The sequence below is a fragment of the Thamnophis elegans genome, chromosome 12, assembly GCF_009769535.1.
Source record: "Thamnophis elegans isolate rThaEle1 chromosome 12, rThaEle1.pri, whole genome shotgun sequence".
Taxonomy (NCBI): domain Eukaryota; kingdom Metazoa; phylum Chordata; class Lepidosauria; order Squamata; family Colubridae; genus Thamnophis; species Thamnophis elegans.
In genome coordinates, this window is record NC_045552.1 from 9,883,597 (window position 1) to 9,910,882 (window position 27,286).

Consider the following 27,286-nt stretch of genomic DNA (forward strand, 5'->3'; position numbering starts at 1 on the left):
TTATAACGTCGGTAGTCCTCTGATCAATGTTAACTCTTTGGCTAGTAAGTGTCCTCAAGTAACCTCTGGTTCTATAGTGTTATCAATAAGGAGAAAAATCCTTCCTGTTCATCCTCTCTTCACTGTGCATCCTTATATACAAACCACAATCACATTTCATAAGTACCTTTTTCTAACAGTGTTTCTCAACCGGGGCAATTCTAAGATGTGTGGACTTCAACTCCCAGAATTCCTCAGCCAACATCCTGAATCCACACATCCTAAGAGATGCTAAGGTTGAGAAAAACTGCTCTGAACAGTTTCCACCATGACGTCTTCTGTTTCTTGGGATGCACTGCAGCTATGCCTAGAAGACACCTGCATTTATCCAACTTTTAGATCTTGTTTCTCTCAGATTTTGGAAACCTTGGATCAAATATGCTGAATTATAATAGCCGTCATCCCCAACTAGTTACAGCCTCTTTAAACAGGCTTGGAGTTTGGGGAAATTTTATTTCATTGCTTCTGGGGAACAATAGGCTAGCAAGATGGCCATTTACATTTTTAAAAAAAAAAACATTTGTCTGCACATGGGATCCTTTTCCTGGGGTTTTCCTATCTTTGCCTTGCAAAAGGAAATTTTTCTGCAGCAGGAAATGCTTTGGATCATAAGCCTTCAGAATATTTTGAAACTGAAATGAGTTTTGGGGGGTATTAGAAGGAAAAACTTAAATCTCTCATTAAAGCACTCCTAAAACGGTCTTTACCCTGCTCCCAAATCAACTCAGATCTTATATTCTCATGCTGTTTTCTGCAATCAGCAACTGAGCTGCATCCTAAATATCCAATCAGTGAATAAATGAACAAATAAATCAGCCTTTCCTTTTGTGAGACTGAAGCCCTAACAGAGCTTGTGGATGGCTTGTTTTCTTATTGGGAGAACGAGTGTCTCATTTCAGCTGATGTTTACAGTCTGAATGTTCATGGTCCTTAAAGGGGAATGGTGGCTTGCCGGTTGTATAGATCCATCTCATAGAAACTAGACAGATTTTTTTTTTCAAATGTCCCAAGTTAGCTGCTGATTTACTTTTAAGATGCAGCTGAAACTGGTTGAAATTGTTGCGAATGTTAAAATCCTTAGAAGTTTTCCACCAGGAACAGAAGCTCGGGAAAGCCCTGTTGTCTTCCTTTTTACTGTAAGAGATAAGTAGGGTTGCAAAATTTCAGGCTGCTCCCCACCGACTAACTCCTAAATAGAGTATGATTATTTCCAATTTCTTTTTCTTTTTTGCCCCCTTTTGTCAGATGTAGGCTAGTTTTTAATTGCTCTATAACTTTTCATTTCAGCCTCTCTCTCTCCTCAGCCTCCCCCCCCCAACAATTTCTCCTGTCTGCCCTGCAGCCTAGATTTATTTTCTCTTCCACTCCAACAGTATGCAATCATGACTACAGTTATTAGTGAGGTGGATGGGGATGATTGATTGCAAAACTTTCAGCATGCTATCCTTTCAGCATAATAAGTAGCAAGGGTCTTTACAACTGATCTCTACTTTTTGAACACACTTTTTCAAGGTGGATGGTGGTGGGAGAGGAGGCATTGGGAGAGATAAGAGTTTTCATTGCTCCAGGAAGTGCATCATCTTAGTATTGGGCACTGGTTGAATTTGCGATCTTTGTTTCTCTCTCTTCTCCTCCCTCTCTCCCTCCTTCCTTCCTTCCTTCCTTCATTTTTCTTTCTCTTTCTCTCTTTTTCTCTCCTTCTTTCCTTCCTTGCTTCCTATTTTCTGCCTGAAATCTGATTTTATAATGGGCAGATGTTACAAAGTTTGCAAGTCGATGTCAAAATATTTGTATGGATGTGGGAGGAAAAAAAATGGTGTGGTATGGAATTGCCCTTATTCAAGTTGACATTTGTTATGTTAAAACTCCTGATTCTAAAAACAGGTATTCTCTCCAAAACATATTGGTTATAGATCTCTGAACCATTTCTTCTTCTTCAAAGAGAAGCCATTGACACTAAGATTGTGATTCAATATCCACTAAACTTTTCTTGAGATTATTTTTGAGAAGACATGTAGAGCAGTGTTTCTCAATCTTGGCAACTTGAAGTTGGATGGGCTTCAACTCCTAGAATTCCCCACCCAGCCATGAATCAGGAAAAAAACATTATCAGCTTTCCAAATTCAGCTGAGCGGTGTGGGGAAAGGATTGAATTTGAAATGCACACTTAGATAAAAGGCAACAAGCCAGGAAAGATGATTTGGGCTGGACATGGCATCTTTCAAAGAGTTTCTAACATCTCAAAATTGGGCCTGAGATTCACACACACACACACACACACACAAACACACAAACACACAAACACACAAACACACACCCTGCTCTCTCCTGCCCTTGTGTCAGAATAGGTTCAAATTTAATACACATTCCAAATAAATTATTACACTATGTTCTTAGCTTTGGAACTTGCTTTATTGCATTTCAAATGTGTGCATTTAAAAAGACTTTTCCGCTTCAATGCATAAATGTTGTGATTGTTTCATGCCATGTATGTTGTCCCTCCTTTTGCTGACAGAGGCAAGAACAGCGAGGGAGGTGTCCCTCCGTAGCAGATTGTACTGTAATAAATTTCTGTGACAGGCGCTTAGTAGGGCTTCCTTAATTAGCAGTCCTGACTGTAAACAGACACCGGGCAGAACATTTTTCAACCCACTCACAACTTGCAGTTTGAATTTCCTTAAGCATCTTTTCTCACGTACATTGCACTGAAAAGAATACGTAAACACATTGCCAGGTGTGAACGTGTTTCAGGCAGATTTAAATCTCTGCAGTGAGGTCGGGGCAAGCAGACAAAGAGAACCTGAAGATGAACTCACCTGTCCAGAGTGCAGCATTAATTCATTTAGGAAAAGGAGGAGCTTTTTGTATGCCTGTATTCCCACAACACCGCAAATGTTTAATGACTTTAACCCCTCTGACTTTGTATCCCGAAAGAAATAAAAGGTCTTTTGCAAATTCCATACCGTAGCCCGTTTCCTTGAATAAGCATCTTCAGATACAGGAATGAAATCATCACGACCCCCACTGAGTCCAATATTCCTGTTGCCAAGAGAGGAAATGGTGAATTTTGCTTCTTTTTACAACCTGTCTTGCCGCAAAACAGTTGTTGAGTGAATCACTGCAGTGGTAAAGTTAGTCACACGGTTGTTAAGCGAATCTGGTTTCCCCCATTGTCTTGGCTTGTCAGGAGGTCACAAAAGGGGATCCCATGATTCCAGGACACTGCAACCGTCATAAATACTAGTCAGTTGCCAAGCATCTGAATGTTGATCACTTGACCACAGGGACGTTCTCATCTAAGAAGCTTCTTCAGGGTGGAAGTATATCCTACCTTGAATGATGGTCAAGTGGATGGATTGCATGAAGTTCTCCATGGGACGTAAGTGTGAAAAACGGTCATGAGTCACTTTTTCCAGTGCCGTTGTAATTTTGAACAGTCACTAAACAGACTGTTGTAAGTCGAGGAGTACCTGCACTCTTCCTATCAGGCCCAAACTCAGAGATGACACACTTAGATCCCACTGAGTTCAATCCTTCATTTGCTTACACCTAATGGGCAGAATCTTGCCAAACTAACACTATAACTTTTTAACACACTAGGTATAAACTGAAAGATAATAAGATGTAACGTCCCTGTCCTAATGTCCTCATTTATTTGTGCCCACTTCCTGTGTTCTTATTCATGTTTATTCTTTTTTTATTTAATTTTTTTATTAACAAACATGTAAAATACACACACATACAAAACCTAGACGTACACCACATTTACACAATACAATACGAACAGGAGCTTCCCGTTCTTTCTAATAGCAATTATCAATCGATACCGCTCACCTTATATTATTTCCCCTTCTATCGTATTTCATTTGGATTTCACCCTTCTTAACCCTCTTATTTTACTCATAACTATTATTTTTTGAATTTTGTTATATTCCTTCATTGATTCTTGTTTCTTTCCTCCATCTACCTATACCATTTATCCCATATCTGGTAGAATTCTGATTCTTCTTTTCCCTGGATTTCTTTAGTTAGTTTGTCCATTTCAGCACAATCCATAACTTTTCTTATTATTTCATCTTTGCTTGGAGTTAATTTGTTTTTCCATTTCTGTGCAAAGGCAATCCTTTGTCCCCGTAATTATACATTCTATTCTATTTTATAAGATAATAAGATGTAATGTCCCTATCCTACTGTCCCCATTTATTTGCACCCATTTTCTGTGTTCTTATTCATGTTTATTCTTATTCCTGTTATCTTGTACATGAGTGACAAACTAAATAAATAAAACAAACTTCTTCCCCCCTCCGTATCCAGAACCAGACTGCACACTCTCTTAATATGGGCTGCTTTCTGGGAAAACTCAATGTTGCCAAAACTTTTCCTCATCCCATATCCACATACTAACCGTCATGCTTCCTTAAACTCCCTTATATTCCCTCATTTAAAGGTCCTCCCCCTTCTTTTACATTCTTTTAGACTCTTGAGGTTGTTGTTTTTATATACAGTTTCTATTTTAATACATATGTTTTCTATCTTCTAGCTTTTCATAATTTTTTAAGATTCCGATGTAGCTTTACTTTTTTAATCTGCTCTAAATCGCCGTTCTTATGCTGGTTTTGACCGTAATTTTTTTAAAAAATCCATTCGATTTGCCAGACGGTTTGCTTGAAAATTGGCCTTGGGGGAAAAGGGCACTCTGTTTTCCAGAATCTTCATTTAAAATAAGAGGGATGGTTCTAGAAAACAAATCACAGCTCCTTGGTAAAGCGCATACTTTGCATTCCAAAGGCTGTGGGCCTCACCCCCTACACTGAAAAGAACCAGAGACACAAGATTTAACAACGATTTCTTTCATTGGGGAGAAGGATGTGTGGCATTTTGTAAGACTTGCATTCATTCATAGGTGTTTGGTGGAGAACAACTGGGAGTTTTAAGTACTCTAATGTGGGAAGTTATCATCCAGCCCTCTCCCAGAAAAAATGAAATATCCTAGGAAATATTGAAAAGGCAGAATGTTTCTCTGGATGTGAAAAGAAGCATGTTTTAAAAGACAGAATAGCTGCCTGTAGCTTCCTGCCCACCCCCACTTTGTCAATAGGCCCATTAAGACTAGCCAGGCTAGCCCACTTTACATAATAAAGACTTCAGCAGCAGCTACAGAAAGGCCTGATAATAATTGGCCTTTTACTCAACTCTCCACATGGCATCTGAGAACTCATACCTGGATTCAAAACAGCCTAGAGAGTAGCCCCCTGCATGGCACCATGGGAGTCTGACAACCAATCAGAATACATTTCTTACACAGGAACAGGAAACAGAGAGGTGGGACTAAACAGGGTATAAAAAGCCTAGCAAGCCCCTTCCTCAGCCCTTCTCTTCTTCTCCACCTACATCAAAACATGTGATCACCTTTTCTGTTCAGGGCTCAAGCCAAGTGGCCCTGTCCAACAATAAACCATCTTTCCAAGCAGCCTCCATGTCTCCAGTGTCTTCTTCTCCACTTGGAGCTGAACCCAGAAGGACATTTCTTTCAACACTAATAAATGAGAAACCTACACTGTTTTCTATAGAGGGCAGCTGCTATATGTACGCTGCAAAACTCCAAAGGCAAACAGAACAGAAAAATCTGTCTCCATCTTTCCATCCAATGGCTGTTTGGGTTTTTGCAACCCAGATATGAAAGTCCTTCCCCCCCATTTCAAAGAGACAGCCACCTTAAGATATTTTCTGAGCCCAAACTCACCTACTGGTATTTCTGTAACTGTTGAGTTACCACAGCCAGAGGGACATCATGGTTACATTTCACAGGAGGCTATTCGGTTTCAAGAACCTTTCTGAACAATTTGCTACCCCAGATATCTGCAGTCCGGCCTCCATCCGCATTGCCAAACACAGAGGTGACCAGATGGGCTCCATCTAGGAAAATGAGACAGCATGGGGGTAGCATGACTTTGATGTAAGAAGGAGGGAAGGATAACATTTGTCAGGCTTTAAAAGATTGTAGCACATGAGACAACTCACCATCCATGGTCCTCATTTCAGACATATTTCTCTAGCACTTATATACCCGGCATGCCCTTGCCATGCCTCCCTCAAATTCTTGCACATTCATTTTTTCATCCTTTTTTCTCTGGATTGTACTGTTGAAAGAAATGTCCTTCTGGGTTCGGCTCCAAGTGGGGAAGAAGACACTGAAGACATGGAGGCTGCTTGGAAAAATGGTTTATCGTTGGACAGGGCCACATGGCTTGAGCCCTGAACAGAAAAGGTAATCACATGTTTCAATGTAGGTGGAGAAGAAGAGAAGGGCTGAGGAAGGGGCTTGCTAGGCTTTTTATACCCTGTTTAGTCCCACCTCTCTATTTCCTGTTCCTGTGTAAGAAATGTATTCTGATTGGTTGTCAGACTCCCATGGTGCCATGCAGGGGGCTACTCTCTAGGCTGTGATGAGTTCTCAGATGCCTTGTGGTCAGTTGAGTATATTATCATGCCTTTCTGTAGCTGCTGGTGAAGTCTTTATTATGTAAAGTGGGCTAGCCTGGCCATCTCAATGGCCCATTAACTGGGGATGGGCAGGAAGCTACAGGCAACTATTCTGTCTTTTAAAACATGCTTCTTTTCACATCCAGAGAAACATTCTGCCTTTTCAATATTTCCTAGGATATTTCATTTTTTTTCTGGGAGAGGGCTGGATGATAACTTCCCACAGTACAATCTCTTCTGCAAGCCTCTTAATGGCGGGCTCATTCCTTCCAAAAGGTCAGCTCTGTTGATGGGGAACAATTCAGGTTCTGCTGAATTCCCCACTGAATGTGAAGGGCTACCATTTTGGGCTAGCTCTAGAAGAAAAACCCGGTGACCAAGGTCTCCAATGGGAATAATTCTTACTGGGCATATTGTACAGCTGAATGCTATTTCTGGTCTAGTCTGCATTTCACTAGTAATAATAATTACAGAATGAGAGAAGATTACAATACAAGCCAGCATTCCTTGATTTAAGGAAATGTGTTTTTTTCCCCAATCATTTAATTTATTAGCACAGGGGTTCCCAACCATTTCTATACCCCGCACCCCTAGAATGCTTCTGATATACTTTTGCACCCCTTAAATAATTATAATGCATATAATATATATGCATACATAATGCATATAAATAATTATATGCATATGTTTATACTTAAACAGTATAATTTTGAAACTTCCAAACCCAAAGTTTTCACACCCCCTGAAATATAAATAATTATATGCATATGTTTATACATAAACAGTATAATTTTGAAATTTCTAAACCCAGGTTTTCACACCCCCTGGAATATCCCCCTGGAATCCCTGATTTAGCAGCACCCAAGCTACATAAAAAAACAATAACATACTTGGCTCATTGGAGTTAGGCAACTAATGTAATAAACAAGTATATAAATAAACCCAAACAGATAATAACTTATTTCTAATTGATAATAAATCTGTTTGAATTTACAGTAAATAAATATACTGCATATTGAATTACCTACCATGGTCAGCAACCTTAGAGGAGCGTTCGTACAGTGTGTTAAAAGCTAATTGAGTCATGCTACACTCCATGGACGTGCCTGATTGGCTTAGCTTTATTTTATTTTTTAAATCATTGTTTCTTTTGAATTGATACAGCCGCCCTTAAACACGCTTTTCTCCGTTTATTGTAACTCTCGGGCCCAAATTAAAAACAACAACGGAATTGCAAGAGCGCAACGCCTCTACCCTACTTGACTTTCCAAGAGATTTCCCCTCGTGCTCTTGGACCACAACTCCCGTCGCCCCCCGCGGTAACAGCCCTTGCTCATGACAGCTGTAGTCCATCCCCCTCTTGGGTCTTCAGCCTACCCGGGTAGCCACAAACTACACGTCCCATAGGGCGTCGCGAAGGGCCTTCAGCAGAAAATGGCTCAGGAAAGGCCCGCGCGGGGAGGGGGGGGGGGGGGGAAAGGACCACATTTCCCGGCGTGCTCTGCGGGGGGGGGCGGAGTCCGTCTGGAAGGGCGCCGGCGTTTGAGAGGGCTTGGGGCGATGGCGAGCGGGGAGAATGCCGCGGCGAGGAGGGCGGGCAGGACGGGGGCATCGCTGGCTCAGGACCTCCGGCGCTGGGCGGCTGAAGAGATGAAGCTTCCCCCGGGCAAAGTTCCCTCCGAGAGAGACGCCCGCAGGTGGGTGAAAAACGAATGATGGAGAGGGGCGAGAGGGTTTCCTTTTTTTAAAAAAAGGTTTTTTTGTTTATTTTCCGTTTAAAAAAAATATAAACATTTCCTTCCTCTTTTCCTTCCTTCCTTCCACTTCCTTCCTTTCTTCCTTCCTCTTCCTTCTTTCCTTCTTTTTTTAAAAAAAAGTTTTTTGTTTATTTTCCGTTTAAAAAAAATATAAACATTTCCTTCCTTTTTTCTTCCTTCCTTCTTCTTCCTTCTTTCCTTTCTTCTTTTTTTAAAAAAAGTTTTTTGTTTATTTTCCGTTTTAAAAAAATATAAACATTTCCTTCCTTCCTTTTTTCTTTCTTCCTTCCTTCCTCTTCCTTCTTTCCTTTCTTCTTTTTTTTAAAAAAAGTTTTTTTGTTTATTTTCCATTTTAAAAAAATATAAACATTTCCTTCCTTCCTTTTTTCTTCCTTCCTTCCTTCCTTCCTCTTCCTTCTTTCCTTTCTTCCTTCCTCTTCCTTTCTTCTTTTTTAAAACAAAAAGTTTTTTATTTTCCGTTTTAAAAAATTATAAACATTTCTTTTCTTTCTGTCTCCCTCTGCTTTCCTTCCTTCCTTCCTCTTCCTTCTTTCCTTTCTTCTTTTTTCTAAAAAAAAAGTTTTTTGTTTATTTTCCGTTGTAAAAAACTTCTTCCTCCCTCTCATTCTTCACCCCCAGAATGTGCTCAGGTCAGTGTGCTGACATCTGGAAATATATCATCCGCCACGTTCATCATCAGAGGTAGGAATACAAAGATGGAGATCGGATACAGGTAGCTGACTTACAAGAGCTAATTTAGTGACCTTTCGAAGTTATAAAAAGAGTGAAAAAAAAGTGATTTTTGACCCATGTTATTCTGCACCTTAAGCACATTTTTCAGAGTGTCTCCTGTGCGCTGTTGAACACTTTCGTCTTTCTTATATTGCAGGAATGTCAAGAAGATTCGTGGGAACTTACTGTGGTATCCTTTTCTTAATCCTTTTTTCTGAATAAGAGTCCAGTTTTCATCTCACTTTTCCTTCCTGGGCTTGAGAGGTTAACCCCAAAACCTTCCAACTATCACGATTGTTTCTCCCCACAATGCTTCCTATTGGTTGCAGCAAAACAATGAAAAGTATTGCAATAACAATGTATACTTCGAACACCTTGGCTGTTTAAATCTGCTGTTAATGGTGGAAAGAAAAAAGAGATTTAAAAACCTAGCTCTGATCACAACGTTTTGCTGAAACACTGTCTAACCCAGGCCAAGAAAATACCTTGAGAAAATGTTCAGCGAACCTTTCTTTATTTCACAAAAAGATAAATTGAGGGATGGGGTGGGAAGATCAGCTGGCCGGCATGCATGCATGTGCCAGAAATCCAAAGACCAGGTGGCCGGCACGTGCGCCCACAGAGAGGCCTCTGTGTGCCACCTCTGGCACGCGTGTCATGGGTTTGCCATTGTGGGTCTATCCCAAAGGATGTCCAAACAAGTTAAAAGATTTGTGTCCTTGATCCTATTTTTTGTCACACAGGTATCAGCAGATGGAAAAGGGTGAGGTGAGTAAGAACACAACAAGGCAAAAATGTTGCTTTGTCTCCAAAGGTTTGGGCTGAAGGTGGGGGAGTGTGGGGGAGCTCTCTTGATGTTAGGCTGCTATGTCCTCCGTCAACCTTGAGCTGGTGGCAACTGGAATCCAGCAACAGCAGTCCAGGGTATGGGCTTCTACCACTTGGAAAGAACCATGTCTGGGAATGTTGATGGCTAATGTCAAGAAGTGTGAATGACATGTGCTCTACATGGGGCTGCCCCTGAAGAGTGTTCGAAGACTGCAGTTGGTCCAGAATGCAGCCGCGCGAGCGATATTGGGTGTACCTAGATACACCCATGTTACACCCATCCTCTGCGAGCTGCACTGGCTCCCCATTGGTCTCCGGACGCGCTTCAAGGTGCTAGTCGTTACTTTTAAAGCCCTACATGGTTTAGGACCTGGCTACCTGAGAAACCGCCTCCTGCCACTTACCTCCCAACAACCAATAAGATCGCACAGGTTGGGCCTCCTCTGGGTGCCGTCGACCGGACAATGCCGGCTGGCGGCTCCCCGGGGGAGGGTCTTCTCTGTAGCTGCGCCGGCCCTGTGGAACGATCTACCCGTAGAGATCCGGACCCTTACCACCCTCCCGGCCTTCCGTAAAGCCACCAAGACCTGGCTGTTCCGGCAGGCCTGGGGCTGTTGATCAATATCCAGCCCCACTTAGACAGAATGGATGATGTGTAATTTTAATAATTGTATCTTTTATCTTAAATTTTTAAATGTTTTTTATCTTGCCTGTAAGCCGCCCAGAGTCCCAAGGGAGTGGGCGGCATACAAATTTTATTAAACTGAAACTGAAACATGGGCTGCCTTTTGCGACAAGTTCTGAAAGAACTTCTCTAGGTCCTCCAAAGAGAACTATGGCCATCACAGCAAGGGTGGGCTTCCAACTTTGGAACCTTTTAAAGAATGAGCAGGAGGGTTAATTCTATGACTGCTCAAATACGTGTCGTGGCCCACCAGCGGAGCTGACAGCAGAGTTACACAGTGAGGAGGTTGGGGAGGAACATGGGCCAGCCCTGGAGGCTGGGGAAGGCTCGGACGAGGGCTCTGTGCCGGAGGCAGGGACGGGACGAAGGCCATCTGGCAGTGATCAGGTGTCTATGGAGCTAGACAGCAGTAAGGCAGAGGAACAGCTAAAGCCTGTTCCCAGTGTGCGCATGCGCAGAGCTGCCAGAAGAAAAGAACAACTCAGAAATCAGGGTTGACTTGGGAGTAAAGCCACAGGTGGAAGCTGATTGCCCCCCCCCCATAGGAAATAAAAGGGGAGTGGGCTTTTGTAGGAAGCAATTTGTTCGTTCGATTCATTTCAGGAGTGTGAAGATCTGTCCGTGAATCTCAGAGACTCTGTGCCCAGTCTTCCCTTGCACAGCCCCTCATTTGGGAAATATTTACATGGCAGCTTTCCCAGATAGATGAGGTCTGTGGTCATAATTACTCCTTTGAAAGACGGTTTGCCAGGCCTTGATTAACGTGAATGGGAGGGATTCACATTCTTTTAACAAAGGTTTTTTTGTCGGGACCAGGACTCTGCCTCGTACTTTTTGGGGAAGCCTAGGTGAGGACAAAAGGAAGCAGGTTTCAGGTTTCGTTTTATTTTTCTGGTTTCAGGTTTCGTTTTATTTATATGCCGCCCTATTCCCAGCGGGACTCAGGGCGGCTCACAAACCCAAAAGGGGAAGGGAAACACAAGAACCACAAATACAAGCATTTAAAATAGCCAACAGACACACAATCGAGAGGGGAAGGGAACTCATCAACCCCAGGCCTGCCGACACAGCCAGGTTTTAACGGCTTTTCGGAAGGCCTGGAGAGAGGTGAGGGTCCGAATCTCTGCGGGGAGTTCGTTCCAAAGGGCCGGCGCTGCCACAGAGAAGGCGCTCCCCCGGGTGATAGCCAGATGGCATTGGCTGGTAGACGGGAGCCGGAGAGGGCCAACCCTGTGTAATCTAATGGGTCTTTGGGAGGTAATTGGCAGCAGGCAAGAACCAAAAGATGGATAGGTGGCCGCCTTGGTAATGTTGCCGTTTGATCTTTTGTTCTCAGGGCAAACCCAGTGCCTCTGAATCGGATAAAGAATGTCGCAAGCATCTAATCCAGGCCATCTCTCGCTTGAAGGAAGAAGATCAGCAGTTGGACCTTCAGATAGAAATGGCGCAGCGTGAGTTCGTAGCCAGCGGTGAGTTCAGAGCGAAACAGCGGGGGGGGGGGGGAACGCTCCATTGCGAACTCCTCCGAGGACTGTTGGGCTGGGTTTATCAGCCCCCTTGGCTGAATCCCAGCACCGAAACCCATCCCATAGAACAAGTGAGCCTCCGCTGAAGGGTCAGCTCTTCACATCTGCACACCCTGATTGGCCACGTATTCCTCTCTCCCCTTGGCATCTAGAGGTCACCCTGGAAACGGCTCAGATCTGGGATGCCAAACGACGCAGTTTGCTCCTGAAGGCCTACGCCACGCAGGTGACAGCAGAACGCCAACAACTGCACCAGAAAGGCGCCCAGGTCAAGGGACGTTTGGAGCAGTTGGAAGAGATGGAGAAGTACGGGCTCAGTTCCTCGGTCCCTTTACCCCCCTTGGCAATAGCAATAGCAGTTAGACTTATATACCACTTCATAGGGCTTTCAGCCCTCTCTAAGCGGTTTACAGAGTCAGCGTATCGCCCCCACAGTCTGGGTCCTCATTTCACCCACCTCGGAAGGATGGAAGGCTGAGTCAACCCTGAGCCGGTGAGATTAGAACCGCTGAACTGCAGATAACAGTCAGCTGAAGTGGCCTGCAGTACTGCACCCTAACCACTGCGCCACCAGTAAGGCAAGAGGGGATCTGGTAGATTCCCAGCTGGTGGAGCTTTAGCGGGAGGGAGGAAGAAAGGGTGATTTTGGATCACGTGTACTAAGCTGTGGCTTGATTAACCATGGATTAAGGAGCAGACACAGCACGCTGGATTCATTGCTAATAAGTGCCACAGTGATGGCGAATCCGTCTATGGCCCCGCGAGCTGTAGCCCCAGCTCAGCTCCACCGCGCCTCCCGCCAGCCATCTGATTTTCAGGACTCTGCCATGCGTGTGCGGGGGATGGGGAACATGCGGGAGACACCCGGGGGATCACAAATGCACGGGGATCACACACTCATGTACAGGGGGCGTGCGGGCGGTGCAGCGTACCATCACCACTCTGGCAGCCCATTTTTGGTCCCAGGAGGTGCAGGGAGTCGCGGGGAGAGCGCAGGGGAGGGTCATGCACGCATGTGGGGGCGGTGGGAGCACTGGGGCAGGGGTGTCGCACATCCATATGGGGGGAGCACAGGGGAGTCATGCACATATGCACAGGGTCAGCGCACACGCTTTCAAAAGGTTAACCGTCACTGCGCTGCACTAACGCAGCCTTCCCTAGGCGGTGATTTCCAGAATGGTGGAGTCCTAGAACGATTAAGGCATTATTGGGAGTAGAAGTCGGTGTTTCTGGAAGACACCAAATTCACCAAATCGGTTCTGAAGCCTTACGAGTTAGCGCAATATGTGAACCCAGCCTGGGTTCTCTTTTCAGCCAGCTGGCCTGGGGAAGAATATCTCTGGCGTTCTTCAAGTGTGGAGAGCAGAGGTCCATCTAAAACTCCCTTGGGGTTTTCTTTCAGGAAAGCCAAGACAGCCGTGGTTTTTGGTGATGGCAGACACCCTGAGCCTCGCTTCCCCAACTTGGAGCCCGAAGTCCTGGTAAGGCCTGGTTTTACTTTTTGGCCGGGGGGGGGGGGGGAAAGAGTGAGAAAGGCTTTAAGTTATACTTGGGGTCCACGGGAAGAAGCTGAGCGATCATTCAATGTGGCCACAGCACTCCATTAATGGTACTGAGTGCCTAGTCCTCAAATTTAGGGCCATTGCAGCAGCCCCACATCAATATTTGCAACTACAAGGTATGCTTCAACAGCCTCTCCCCACCCCTCCTCTGCCTTTTTTCAACCCTCTGCCCTGTGCTGCCCTCTGACCTTTAATGTCCTTCCTCTGACCCAAAGGTGCTTTTTCGGGGGGCAACTGGACTTTTCGTATTTTTTCTTAGAAGACGTTTCCCTTCTCGTCCAAGAAGCTGCTTCAGTTCTGACCGGGTGGTGGGGAATGGGAGGATTTGCACTGCTTGCAGGCAGCTGGTCATTTGCATCCTTTGAGCAAGACGTTAAGGTCCCCCGGAGATTTATCTGTGTCCTCAGGGTCACCTGAGTGGTGCAAATGGGTGTGGAGCAGTGGTGGGATTCAGCCGGTTGGCACCTATTCGGGAGAACCGGTTGTTAACTTTCCAAGCAGTTCGGAGAACCGGTTGTTGGAAGAAATCTCCTTTTGTTTTTCCCCACTTTTCAGGGATAATCCTGTAAGGAAGGCAGGAAGGAAACATTCTGGTGTTGTTTCTAGCCTAATCTTGATTGCCCTGCTTACAGAAACTGCCTCTCTGGTTAACCCTTATTACATTGCCACAGCTAAGGCGAAGCGTCCATCGATGCGAGTGACCTTGAGTTGGCCACGCCCACCCAGTCACATGACCACCAAGCCCTGCCTATTCACCTGGTCATTAGGGCAGAGAACCGGTTGTTAAATTATTTGGGTCCCACCACTGGTGTGGAGCCCTCTTGGAAGGACTTGTGTTGGGGATTGGAGACAGAGAGATGAGGTCGTATCCCTCCCCCTCTGTTGAGAGAGGGCTGTTCAGTTTTGACATAGATGGCCTCTTTTAAGAAGCTTCTCGGATGAGAAGCGAAATGTCTTCAAAGAGAAGAAAGATGGGGAGGGAGGGAGGAAGGAAGGACAGTAAGAAAAGACCAGAAAGTCCAGTTGTCTCTTGAAAAAAAAAAAAAAACCAACCATGGGACAACCATGAATGACAGAATTTCTGTAGAAGTTTTTAGAGAGTCGTTGAGGCCACTTGGAGGTTTGCCTGTGTCCTCAGGGTCACCTGAGTAATGCAAATGGGTGCGGAGCCTTCTTAGCTGCAGGATCCTTCCCCATGAGCCTTCCCTGTTTGAAGACAGGCGCAGGCTGCCTGGCCAAATGGTTGTTGCCCTTCAGTTTGAGATGTTTTTGAGAGATTTTGAATATTTGAATTCTCTTGCGCTGGTTAACAGCCGCAATAAAGTCAAGAATGGAAAAGTGAAAAGATACGGATTGTATGAAAAGCTCAACCCAGGTTTTATGCCCTTTTCCCCCCTCCTAGCGGGATGTCCAAGAAAGCTGCCAGCAGCGTTTCCGATTCCTGAAGACCCTCTTTGAAAACAGCGTCACTGGGAGCTCTCCGTAAGGGTCCTTCCTCTCCCCTTCCTGCCATTGGTACCTTTTGGCTTAGAAAACAAGACGGGCCTAAAGTCATGTGTGAACAGCCCCAAACCAGCTTCCTCTTTAAAGTTCTGACGTGTTTCTTTGGTTCTTCCTGGCAGAGGGGCAGATGAGGAAGAAATGAATACTACTTACCAACACTGGCTGAGCAACGTGGAGGTAAGGCAGACTAGGATACTGGAGCAAGAGTGGGAAAACTGATGCCTTACAGACATTGTTCCCAGGTCCCTTCGGTTGGGGCTGCTGGGAGCTGTAGTTCAGCCAGATAAAGAGAACCTAAATAGCAATAGCAGTTAGACTTATATACCACTTCATAGGGCTTTCAGCCCTCTCTAAGCAGTTTACAGAGTCAGCATATCGCCCCCACAGTCTGGGTCCTCATTTTACCCACCTCGGAAGGATGGAAGGCTGAGTCAACCTTGAGCCGGTGAGATTTGAACCGCCGAACTGCAAGCTAGCAGTCAGCTGAAGTGGCCTGCAGTACTGCACTCTAACCACTGCGCCACCTCGGCTCTTCGAAGCAGTGCCGTACACAGCATTGGGAAACAATCTTTTTTTTTTTAGCCTTGGAGATGCACTTTGCGCCTTCCTCAAGAACAGTAGGATGCTGAACCGGACATTATCAAGGCTGCTAGATACAGTGGAAACATTTAGATCCTTCTCAAAGTTGGCAACTTGAAAAAGTGGGTGGACTTCAACTCCCAGAATTCAGTCTGGTGGGGGAATTCTGGGAGTTGGAAATAATCTTGAGTAGCAAACATAAGATTAAAATCCAACGCAAGAAGAATTCATAATGATAAACCACAACGATATAATAATAGTCATAAATCTCTGCAGGGATCGAGGTGATTATTTTATGCTCCAGACAAAACAATCCACATTTTTAGCCCAGTTCGCTCTGGGGGTTGCGTTTGATTTCTTGGTAACCATTACTTGCACAAGCAGTCTATAGCGCTTAGACTTCTATACCGCTCCACAGTGCTTTACAGCCCTCCCCTAAGCTGTTTACAGAGTCAGCCTCTCGCCCCCAACAATCTGGGTCCTCATTTGACCCACCTCGGAAGGATGGAAGGCCAAGTCAACCTTGAGCCTGATCAAAATTGAACTGCCAAATTGCAGGCAGCCGGCAGGCAGCAGAAGTAGCTTGCAGTACCAATGTTCCACCATGGCTCTTTAGTCCAGACATTGGATATTGCTAGCTGTGGTAATAAAGGTTTGTCATAGAGGTTGGCTCAAGCTATCTCAGCTATCTGTTTTGCGTCTTCCTACAGAAAGTTGTGGGTAGCCATCCTCCCACCCATATCCTTTCAGCTCTGGAGCACTTGGCCCGTCAGAACACAATGAAGCTACAGGAGGTGACGGACAAGATCAACATCTCCCAAGATGTGGCTGCCCTCAAGTAGGTCCTGACCATTGGCTAAGAAGGGCTTAATGATGGTGACCTTCCCAGGGTAACATTGAAGGCCTCTCCATTGCTAGCAAGAGTATTCAGCATCCTCATGGGATTATTGCTTTTGAGGTCATGATTAACATGCACATAATACTTTCTGTTCTCAGCTAGTTTAATAAGTGCTGGCTAAGGACCAGTGAGATTTCCCAAAATGCCTTAGACCACTCCCAGAGCTCTAGGGAATTGTGGGAAGCAGTTTCCAAAGTATTGCTGCTAGGTAAACCTGGCTCAAAGGCCAGTGTATCTGTTCTGACCGAGGCTTCCCAAGAGCATGAAGCAAACTCCTTGTCCTGACAAAAAAAATACCCTTTTATTAATTCACTATTTATGCTCATTCACATCCAGCGAAATCTTTCAAGGGAGGATTTACAGTCACAGACCTTATCTGGCTTGGAGAGCTGAGAGGTCGATACCTGCAAAAGGCGTTCAGGAGAGTCACCGGATTTTATTTTATTAAATAAATAAATCTTGGCTCTGGGTTTTATATTGTCATGGAAGATTTGCAAGCCCCATTCTGCTCTCTTAGGTTCCGTTACGACAGCCCACACCTGCAAGATGTCTCGGGTTCTGGAGACAAGCTACCTTCTGTCCGGGTTCTTATACAGGTGACTAAATCGGATCTCAAAACATATTTTTCCAACTTCCATTTTAGAATGGGAATAGAATAGAATTAGGAATAGAATAGAATAGAATTAGGAATAGAATAGAATAGAATTAGGAATAGAATAGAATAGAATTAGGAATAGAATAGGAATGGAATAGAATTAGGAATAGAATAGAATTAGGAATAGAATAGAATTAGGAATAGAATAGAATTAGGAATAGAATAGAATTAGAAATAGAATAGAATTAGGAATAGAATAGAATTAGGAATGGAATAGAATTAGGAATAGAATAGGAACAGAATAGAATAGGAATAGAATAGAATTAGGAATAGAATTAGGAATAGAATAGAATTAGGAATAGAATAGGAATGGAATAGAATTAGGAATAGAATAGAATAGAATTAGGAATAGAATAGAATAGAATTAGGAATAGAATAGGAATTAGGAATAGAATAGGAATGGAATAGAATTAGGAATAGAATAGGAATAGAATAGAATTAGGAATAGAATAGGAATGGAATAGAATTAGGAATGGAATAGAATTAGGAATAGAATAGAATTAGAAATAGAATAGAATTAGGAATAGAATAGAATTAGGAATAGAATAGGAATAGAATAGAATTAGGAATAGAATGGAATTAGGAATAGAATAGAATAGGACAGAATAGAATAGAATACAACAGAACACAACAGAATAGAGTAGAATTCTTAATTGGCCAAGTGTGACTGGACACAAAAGGAATTTGTCTTCGGTGCATAAGCTCTCAGTGTACATAAAAGCTATAAGTGATAAATCATTTTCGTTTCACAGCCAGAGCAGCTGTGGTGAGGTTTGAAACAGCCTGTTTCTGGGTGGAACATTCTGACTGGGGTGGGTGGGTGGGGGCATTAATAGATTAAATTCACCTGGTGGATTTCCTGTATGCTCTATGGGGGGAAATCCTCACCTGGGTCTCTTTTCTTTGCGTGGGACAGGAGGGCTGGAGCAAGTGTGAGGTGCTGTGTGTGCAGCAGGTTCCCCTGCATGCCGAAGAGAAAGGCCTGCTGGCACGTCTCGAAGCCCTAGTTAAGGAGATGCACAGTCTCCTGTCTGACGGATCGGAGTGCTCCATCCTGGCCAGGTAAGAATCTTCCAGATGGGCTTCCGATGAGGGAGTGATGACAAGGAGTGGTGCGGTGGCCCAGAGGTGGAACTCTCGCCTCACAATCAGGAGGCTGTGAGTTCGATCCTGGGTAGAGGCAGATATTTCTATGGGCACACTGGGAATATATCTGCCAAACAAAACTCCGCCTTGGTGACAGGAAGGTCATTCGGCCATTAAAACACTCTGCTAGCTTCATTTGGTTCCACCACAAATCCGCGAAGCCCTTATCCGCGGAGACAGAAGCGCGAAGATTAATTCGCGCCGTTCGAAGCGCTAAGGAAAAACGCGACCCTACCGCGATGACATAATCGCGGAGGGCAAATCCGCGCATTCCCAAGCACTCAGTACCCTAAACCAAACCCTAAAACAAACCCCTAAAACAAACCCCTAAACCTAATCCTAACCCTTACCTTAATTGAAATCGGCTTTCTGCCGCGGCACCATTTTAAAGCGCCCTTCTGTTGCCGCGCTGTTGTCGCGGCGGTGATGACGCGCGGTGATGACGTCGCGGCTTTAGCGATGCGATTTTATCACCGCTATTTTGACAAGCGCGGTTTTGTCGTGCCATGGCTTCATTTAGTTGCAAAGGATTACGGGGTGGTTAAATGAAGATGATGATGAATGAGATTTGTGTTTGTGTTGCTGGAACTGGGTATGTCTAGTTTGCTGAAAAGAAGGACCAGGGGAGACACGATAGCAGTCTTCCGATATCTCAGGGGCTGCCCCAAAGAAGAGGGAGTCAAGCTATTCTCCAAAGCACCCGAGGGCAGGACAAGAAACAATGGATGCTTTTTGTCAAGGACTACCTGTACTTCATTCCCAAATGCCCACTGAAACAACCAGACCTGTAAGTTAGGCTGACTCAGTCCTTTCCCCTCACAATCCAGGACGGTCTTTGAGCTGGAGCTCCGGGCGGTGAGGTTGCGAGGATACAGGGATGGGCTGCTGCAGGGATGCCAGGAACTGGAAGAAGCCGTGAAGGCCCGCTACGCAGAACTGCAGAACTTGCAAGCCAAACGCCAGCGCATCCTGGACTTCCGCCATTTGGTGGTAGGCGTACAGGTGGAGGAGAAGGGAATGGGAGGGAGGTGGGATGACCCAGGCAAGCGGGGCGTTCCTGCCGGCGTTACTGCCGATTCAGCGCACCAAAGATGTTCATTCCCAAACTTCTGGTTGCGCCATTTTCCACCCTCCCCAGGCTTCAGGAAAGCCTCTGGAGCCTGGGGACGGCAAAAAACTCCCCCTCTTTGGAGGGGCGCACACGCACCGGTAGTGCGTGTGGTCGTGCGCATGTGTGCAGGTGGGGACGTGTGCGATAGCGTGTGCATGCCCAATTTTGGCACACCATTAGAAAAAGGTTAGCCCTTACTGCGCTAGTTTGTCGAGGGACTTGCATCCCCGTCGTTCTCTTCCTGGTTCCACCACAAAACCGCGGAGGACAAAATCGCGGTCGCCGAAAGCGCGCATTTGACGTCATCACAGCGCGACGAAAACATCGCGCTGTGATCGAAAAATGTAAAAATAAAGCGAAAACCTTACCCTAACCCCCCCAAACCTAACCCTAAACCTAACCCTAAACCTAACCCTTAACCTAAGCCTAAATCTAACCCTAAACCTAACTGTTAACCTAACGCTAAACCTAACGCTAACCCTTAACCTAACGCTAAACATAACCCTAACGCTCAAACCTAACCCTAACCCTTAACCTAACCCTAACCCTAAACCTAACCCTTACCTTTATGTGAATCGGCTTGCTTTAATTTGATTTTTATTTCAATTTTTAATTTTTTTTGTCGCGCTGTGATGACGTCAAATGCGCGCTTTTGTCGATCGCGCTTTTGTGGACCGCGGTTTTGACGGGTCACACTCTTCCTCTGCTTTCCTCCCACAGAATGAGAAACAGCAGCATATTCGAGCCCTTATCAAAGGGACTTCCTTTCTCAAATCCCAGCTTCGCAAGAACCAGGCTGAGGTGAGATTGCCCATTCGCCCCCCCGTCCGTCCGAGGCCTCTGCTCATCCCCCGTTTGACTCCTTTAAGATTTGAGATATTAAGTATATACTATAAAGATACCTTGCTGTTGACAAATAATTTCAATAATGAAGTAATTAAAAATTGGTATATATGTGAAGTGACTATTTAGAATACCTTGTTGAAAAATGAAGGAATAACATCTTTGTTTGAATGTATGACGTACAAGGACAATAATGAACATAAGCCTACTCGATAGATGATTGGTGGGATTATACATAATTGAAAACAGTGATGTACAAATATAAATGGTTGGTAAAAAAAAATTCATATCGGGATATGTGATTTTATTTATTTATTTAATTTAATTATTTAATTAATTTGTATGCCACCCACTCTCAAAGAGACTCAGGGCGGCTAAAGGTATATGGTTATTAAACAGATAATCAAGAAAGTAAGGGAATTAGGTTTATTGGGGAAAAAATATATATTAATTGTAATTGAATATACACTGTACAGTGAAAGTGAGGTACCTAGTTATATTAGATGAAAAATCTGTGATTGTAAATGTAATTTGAGAATATGGATGCAAAAACACTTGTAACCAAACGACATGCTGTATGTGATGGATGAGAATTTTTTTATGTTTTTTTTTTTATGTTTAAAAATAAAAACAAATTCCCCCCCCAAAAAAAAGATTTGAGATATTAAGATTTCAAATCTTCAGCGTACAAATCACACCTCGGTTTCCCCAACCTTGGCCACTTTAAATGTGGATACTGATGAATTTATGTCATATGTATATCTTGATTTTTTTTTTAATGTGATTTGGTCCTCTCTCAGTTTGTAAACTTATAAACGTGCCTCTCCTTCAGAACCAGGATTTCATACAGAAAAAACTGCTCCCTCAGGCGCAACAGGTGCAGCTGGAGACTCAGCCGCTTCACGACAGGGTAGGCCGCGAGGTCCAGCATTTCAAAAGCATTGCCCTGCCTTCTCTGCTGACCCGCCAAATAGCTGGGTGAGTCACCTCCAGGCGTTTTCCGTGTGGCTGGGTGCAACTCTTAAGGGCAGGGGGCGGGGGATGTTTTGAGTCCTTTTCCAGAGATTTTCCTTTTTTCCAAAGCTCCAAAGAGTCCTGTGTTACTACCCTCCCCCCCTCCCTCTTTGAGAAATAAATCAGCTGGGAGAAATGACTTGGGTGGCTTGAGAAAGTGGGTGCCATTTGGTGAGAGTGGATAACAAGCAAATGCTCTATCCGTGAAAGCAGTAAAATAATCCTGGTTTCGGACCTGGGTACCTGAGAGACCGCCTCCTGCCGATTACCTCCCTCAGACCGATAAGATCTCACAGGTTAGGTCTCCTCCGGATTCCATCAGCCAGCCAATGTCGGCTGGCGACTCCCCAGGGGAGAGCCTTCTCTGTTGCAGCTCCAGCCCTCTGGAATGACCTCCCCGTGGAGATCCGGACCCTTACTACCCTCCTGGCCTTCCACAAAGCCACCAAGTCCTGGCTGCTCCAGCAGGCCGGGGGGCTTGTGAAACACCCAGCCCCACGGAAACTGTGAATGTTGCGCCTTTTTTTTAAAGTGTTGTCTTGTCTATTTATCCCCTTTCCCTTGTCTGCTGTGAGCCGCCCGGAGTCCTCCGGGAGTGGGCGGCATACAAGACAAATAAAATGAAATGAAATGAAAAATGAAATGAAATCTCCTCCTGAAGGTCATTTCCTACAAATGAGGTTTACTGAATATCATTTTTAACCTTTCTTGGCACTTGCCTTTCCCGGAGACAAAATTTCAGGAGCATTGTTGGCCCCAGATTTTTTTTTTTTTTTAAAGAAAATAGACTTGATTTTTCTTTTCATGCATGACAGGGGTGGGATTCTACCGGTTCAGACCAGTTCGGGCGAACCAGTAGCTCCAACCATCAGGTGGGAGTGAACCAGAGGTGGGTTCTTATCGGTTCAGCCGAGTAGGCAGTAATTCGGCCGGCCACGCCCCCGAATTGGTTCTAGCAGCGTGGGCACCACCATCTTACCTTTTGCTTCTGTGCATGTGCAGAAGCAGGATTTTTACTACTGCGCGTGCACGCATAGCGCGTGCCCGCCCAAAGCTCGTCCCTAAGCAAACCGGCAGTAGAAGAAGCCGGAACCCACCCCTGGAGGGACAATCAAGTGAGCCCACCCGCCTGTCTCTACTGTTTACTGACTTATATCTTCTCAGCTGAGAGTGGATTGCTGCACCTCAGCTGTTTTCCTCCCCAGCAGTAATGTGGAAGGAAAGTTGTCTCCAAACTGTGCATGCGCGCCCCACGCAGGTCAGGCAGGTGCGCACGTGAGAAGCATGCGCGCAAAGTGCGTGATCCCCGAGCCGGTTGTTAAGCCGGTAGGATCCCACCACTGATGCCTGGAGGATTAAGCGTGACTTAACGATGGTCAGTGCGATGTAGGTTCAATTGCAAGGGGGTGGGGAGAACAAACCCCTTCTTTTTGCCGTTGTCTTCCAGGTCTCACATCCCAGCCCACAAACTTTCCATTCATCGCTTAAGCCGGACGGCACCCTCTGAAAACCGGGCCTTTCTCAACGTATGCAACGGAGTTAGCTTTCCCCTTTATAAGGTAGGGTGCGCCTCTCTAGACCAGATGAAGATGAATTTGCTGGATTCATTGTCGAAGATGGGACCGAGGAAATCCATTTGGATTGTTTTAGAGACTCTTCTCTTCACCCTCCCTTCATAAGTCATTAAGGAATAAGGGGAAACTTTGGGAAAGGGGAGAAATAAAGGGGAATAAAGCAAGAAGCACGTGAAGAAATGGCGCAGTGGTGAGAGTGCAGTACTGCAGGCTACTTCTGCTGACTGCCGGCTGCCTGCAATTTGGCAGTTCAAGTCTCTCCAGGCTCCAGGTTGCTTGCTCTGAACTACAGTCACGAAATCTTTTCTGTCAAGGCGATTGATGTATTGGAAGCCTACAATGTTGCATTAATTTCTTTTTTTCCCCCCCAAGCGGAGAATGTCACCTCTGCCTCTTGAATTGGGTTCCACTTGAGACTGGTCTGGGGCACCTTTTTCACGTTCTTCTGATCCAGGGATGTCAAACTCATAGAGGGCCGCATCAGGGCAGTGGTTGGCCACATGGGGGCCGGGCAGGTGTGGCCAACTGGGTGGGCGCGGCCAGCTTGGCGCCACTCCCCAAACCGTGGGCATGTTTCCTCTTCGCGTTGGGTAGACTGGGCCGAAGCTACGCTGGCCTTTCCTTCTTGCACTGGGTAGGCCAGGCCAAAGCCCCACTGACCCAATATTTCCTCTTCGCATTGGGAAGACGAGGACGGCCCTGTGGGCCGGGTTCAACCACATTGCAGGCCAAACCCGGGTTGAGTTTGACACCCCTGCTCTGATGGTTGTAAATCGTATCTGTGAGTGTTCTTTCTCTGCTTTCTTAATCCCTTCCCCTTTTAGGCTCCTGAACAGCTCCTCTTCCACCTGGTGGAGCTGAAGAAGATGCTGGCTTACCTGCGTGTCCAGCTGAGCTCCAAGCAAAGAGCTTTGGGAAGCCTGCAATACCAGCTGGAGAGTGTCCCAGAGCCCGATGTGCCAGGTAGGGAAACTACTGATGATATAGATAGATAGATAGATAGATAGATAGATAGATAGATAGATAGATAGATAGATAGATAGATAGATAGATAGATAGATAGATGATAGATAGATAGATAGATAGATGATAGATAGATGATAGATAGATAGATAGACAGACAGACAGACAGACAGACAGACAGACAGACAGACACACACACACACACATAGATAGGGAGATAGATAGGGAGAGAGAGAGATGATAGCTAGATAGACAGACAGACAGACAGACACATAGATAGATACATAGATAGGTAGGTAGATAGATAGGGAGAGAGAGAGAGATGATAGATGGATAGATAGATAGATAGATAGATAGATAGATAGATAGATAGATAGATAGATAGATAGATAGATATAGAGATGATAGATAGATAGATAGATAGATATGATAGACAGAGAGAGAGAGATAGCTATAGCTGTGTGTGTGTGTGTGTGTATTTAGTGTCAGTATTTAGTATTTAGTGTTAATATGTATGTATGTATGTATGTATGTATGTATGTATGTATGTATGTATGTATGTATGTATTTAGAGTCACAACCCCTGGTATGCCCAAATATGGGAGGAAGTTTACTGCTTCCATTCTCTGTCTATCGGCTCGTCACAAAAGACCATCTAGACAGAAACCCAATATTTTTACTGTTGCCTTTGTTACATTTGTGTTGTATTTGTGCTGATAAATAAATAAAGGGAGACTAGTATAGATCTATTTCAAGCTATTTAGCTCTCATCAGCTAGCCATACCCTTACTGGGATTAGAACCTGTGCTGTATTGCATCTTAGGCAGATGTGTTAACCACTAAGCCACAAGGTCCTTCTCCTTATCATACCTTACATACCTATCTCCCTGGCTCAGCTGATAAGGAGAAGGACCTTGTGGCTTAGTGGTTAACACATCTGCCTAAGATGCAATACAGCACAGGTTCTAATCCCAGTAAGGGTATGGCTAGCTGATGAGAGCTAAATAGCTTGAAATAGATCTATACTAGTCTCCCTTTATTTATTTATCAGCACAAATACAACATAGATGATAGATAGATAGATAGATAGATAGATAGATAGATAGATAGATAGATAGATAGATGATAGATAGATAGATAGATAGATATAAAGATGATAGATTAGATAGATAGATAGATAGATGATAGATAGATGGATAGATGATAGATAGATAGATAGATAGATAGATAGATAGATAGATAGATAGATAGATAGATAGATGATAGATAGATAGATAGATATAAAGATGATAGATTAGATAGATAGATAGATAGATGATAGATAGATGGATAGATGATAGATAGATAGATAGATAGATAGATAGATATTAGAGTAGTTTATATATATCTATATATATAATATTATAATATATATATTTTTGCTGTTTCTCTTCCTTCTTTCTGACCCTTGAGTTTTTGTTGAAGTTTCCCAAAACACAGAGGTCATAATCCTGCTTCAGAGTTCCAGTCCTCCTCTCTTCCTGCCCAGTCTGTGAACAAAAAGAGACACTCTCCCTGCCCCCACCCACCCCCGCCATCCTTTATCCCACTGTGTAAAAGCTATGCCGAGAGGCGAACATTTCAATGATGTTTCTCCATGCCTGGTGCCCTCGCCACATCCCCACTTGGGGTTGTTTTTCATTACATGGCAGGTCACAACCTGCAGTGAGCAAGGCCTTGAAACTTGGTGGCGCAGTAGTTAGGGTGCAGTACTGCAGGCTACTTCTACTGACTGCCTGCAATTTGGCAGTTCGAATCTCACCAGGCTCAAGGTTGACTCAGCCTTCCGTCCTTCCGAGATGGGTAAAATGAGGACCCAGAATGGTTGAGGGCAATATATGCTGACTCTGTAAACGTATTGTAAGCAGCTTAGAGACGGCTGTGAAGCAGTGTGTTTGGGCCAGTCACCGCCTCTCAGCCGTATAAAGAAGGCCATGGCAAACCACTAATGAAAAACCTTGCCAAGAAAATTGCAGAGCAAGAGCAGGCTGACTGTAAGCATTGGACCTGCTCGAATGGAAGGGAAAATGATGGTTAAGATGGCTCTTTTCTTTTTCTGTCCCCAGCCTTGGTGGGAGAGGTGCAGTCCCACGACCAGAAACAAGCCTTTTTGCTGCTGCCCTGTATCCAACGCACGATGGATCAGTGCCAGGGTCTCATCAAGCGCCGGCCTGAGATCCAAGCTGTTATCGATACCTGGTGAGTGAAGGGACCCTATCCAGCAGGTATTGAGGGCTGGTCAAAACGAGGGGAGGTGTCAGGTTAATGATTTAAGAGCTGACCAGCTGCTACGATGATGCACCGATGTAATGATGAGTCAGCAAAGTTTTTTGCTGTTATCCCTTTAAGAGCCTGTATTATAAGAAGAGGCCCTGTTTGGGCGTGTTTTTCTCTCTCTCTCTCTCTCGCCGTGTGTTTTTTCCTGCTATAGTTGCTGTTTGTTTGACTTCTGCCTATACTACGTGTATGTACAGTATATATTATTTTTGTAGATAAAACCACTACTTATTACAAACCTCTGTTTGCTGTTACTATTCCTGGGTTGTCTCGTGTAGTAAAGCTTGTCCGCACTCTTGACAAGGAGGTGCGCCACGTTCGTACATCTTTTACGTTCCGTCTCTGTCTAGGTGGGAGCAGCCAGGACAGTTTGTTCTTCCTCACGAGCGCCGCTACGGCTTCACTTTGCAACAGTGGCTGGAGCGTTGGACCTTGGCTGCCAAGAACCTGCAGCAACAGCAGATGTGGCTTTGATGAACTTCTGGGTATCAGCCTGAGAAGCCGGACGGTGTTCGTGGCTCGCAAGATGCAGCGCCCCGGGAGACAGTGCAGTTATGCCTGTGCTTCCATCCGGCTGCTGAAAGGCGGCTCTTAATTTCACGCAAGGGGGTACGCAGTTTACTGTGCCTCACCTCTCCACCCTGTTCTTCAAGGGAGGCTGGGGGAGGATGTAATGTTGAAGGTTCATCTCAACAAAGTAGCACCTGTGTATTTTCCAAGGATTTGAAATAAATATGAAGTACATCTTCATTCATTCAGCTTTGCCTTTTTCTAACCTTTTTCCTTCCATAACAGCTAAGAGAAACACACACCTAACTGCTCCCAAAACACGACAGACCCTCTGAAGTTAACTCAAAAATTCCTTTATTAGGAGTGCCAGCAGCCCTGGCAAAAAGTTTCTCTCTCACCACAGGTTAACAAGTCCATCAGGCTGGGAGATGAATCGTTGTCTGCCACATCTATTCATCTCTACTCCCTGCCTTTTATCCCCAGAGCTAGGGTGGGGCTTCGCTAGCAGCGGTGGCTCTTCCTTCCCAAGGATTGACCCACGGATTTCTACATCTCCCCTCTC

General features: G+C 44.9%; 1 protein-coding gene and 1 long non-coding RNA gene across 3 annotated transcripts; one reads left to right on the plus strand and one right to left on the minus strand.

Annotated features, from left to right (window-relative positions):
* Positions 1 to 1,697: 1,697 nt before the first annotated feature.
* Positions 1,698 to 7,833, minus strand: LOC116516105. Of its 2 annotated transcripts, none has more exons than XR_004256308.1 (3): positions 7,551 to 7,833; positions 5,783 to 5,955; positions 1,698 to 3,078 (listed from the first exon to the last, which is right to left on the minus strand). It is a non-coding gene; the product is annotated as an uncharacterized LOC116516105 (long non-coding RNA). The 2 variants fall into 2 exon arrangements; XR_004256309.1 differs by lacking the exon at positions 7,551 to 7,833 and adding an exon at positions 6,061 to 6,193.
* Positions 7,834 to 8,047: 214 nt separating this feature from the next.
* Positions 8,048 to 26,964, plus strand: HAUS5 (HAUS augmin like complex subunit 5). Its single transcript, XM_032228674.1, has 19 exons — positions 8,048 to 8,219; positions 8,919 to 8,981; positions 9,169 to 9,201; positions 9,755 to 9,779; positions 11,861 to 11,993; positions 12,203 to 12,356; positions 13,453 to 13,531; positions 15,015 to 15,094; positions 15,235 to 15,292; positions 16,405 to 16,532; positions 17,110 to 17,188; positions 18,164 to 18,309; positions 19,221 to 19,383; positions 20,225 to 20,305; positions 21,180 to 21,325; positions 22,809 to 22,920; positions 23,760 to 23,898; positions 26,004 to 26,136; positions 26,565 to 26,964. The coding sequence occupies exons 1-19, from the start codon at positions 8,083 to 8,085 to the stop codon at positions 26,686 to 26,688; spliced, it is 2,013 nt and encodes a 670-aa protein (XP_032084565.1). The 5' UTR covers positions 8,048 to 8,082; the 3' UTR covers positions 26,689 to 26,964.
* Positions 26,965 to 27,286: the final 322 nt, after the last annotated feature.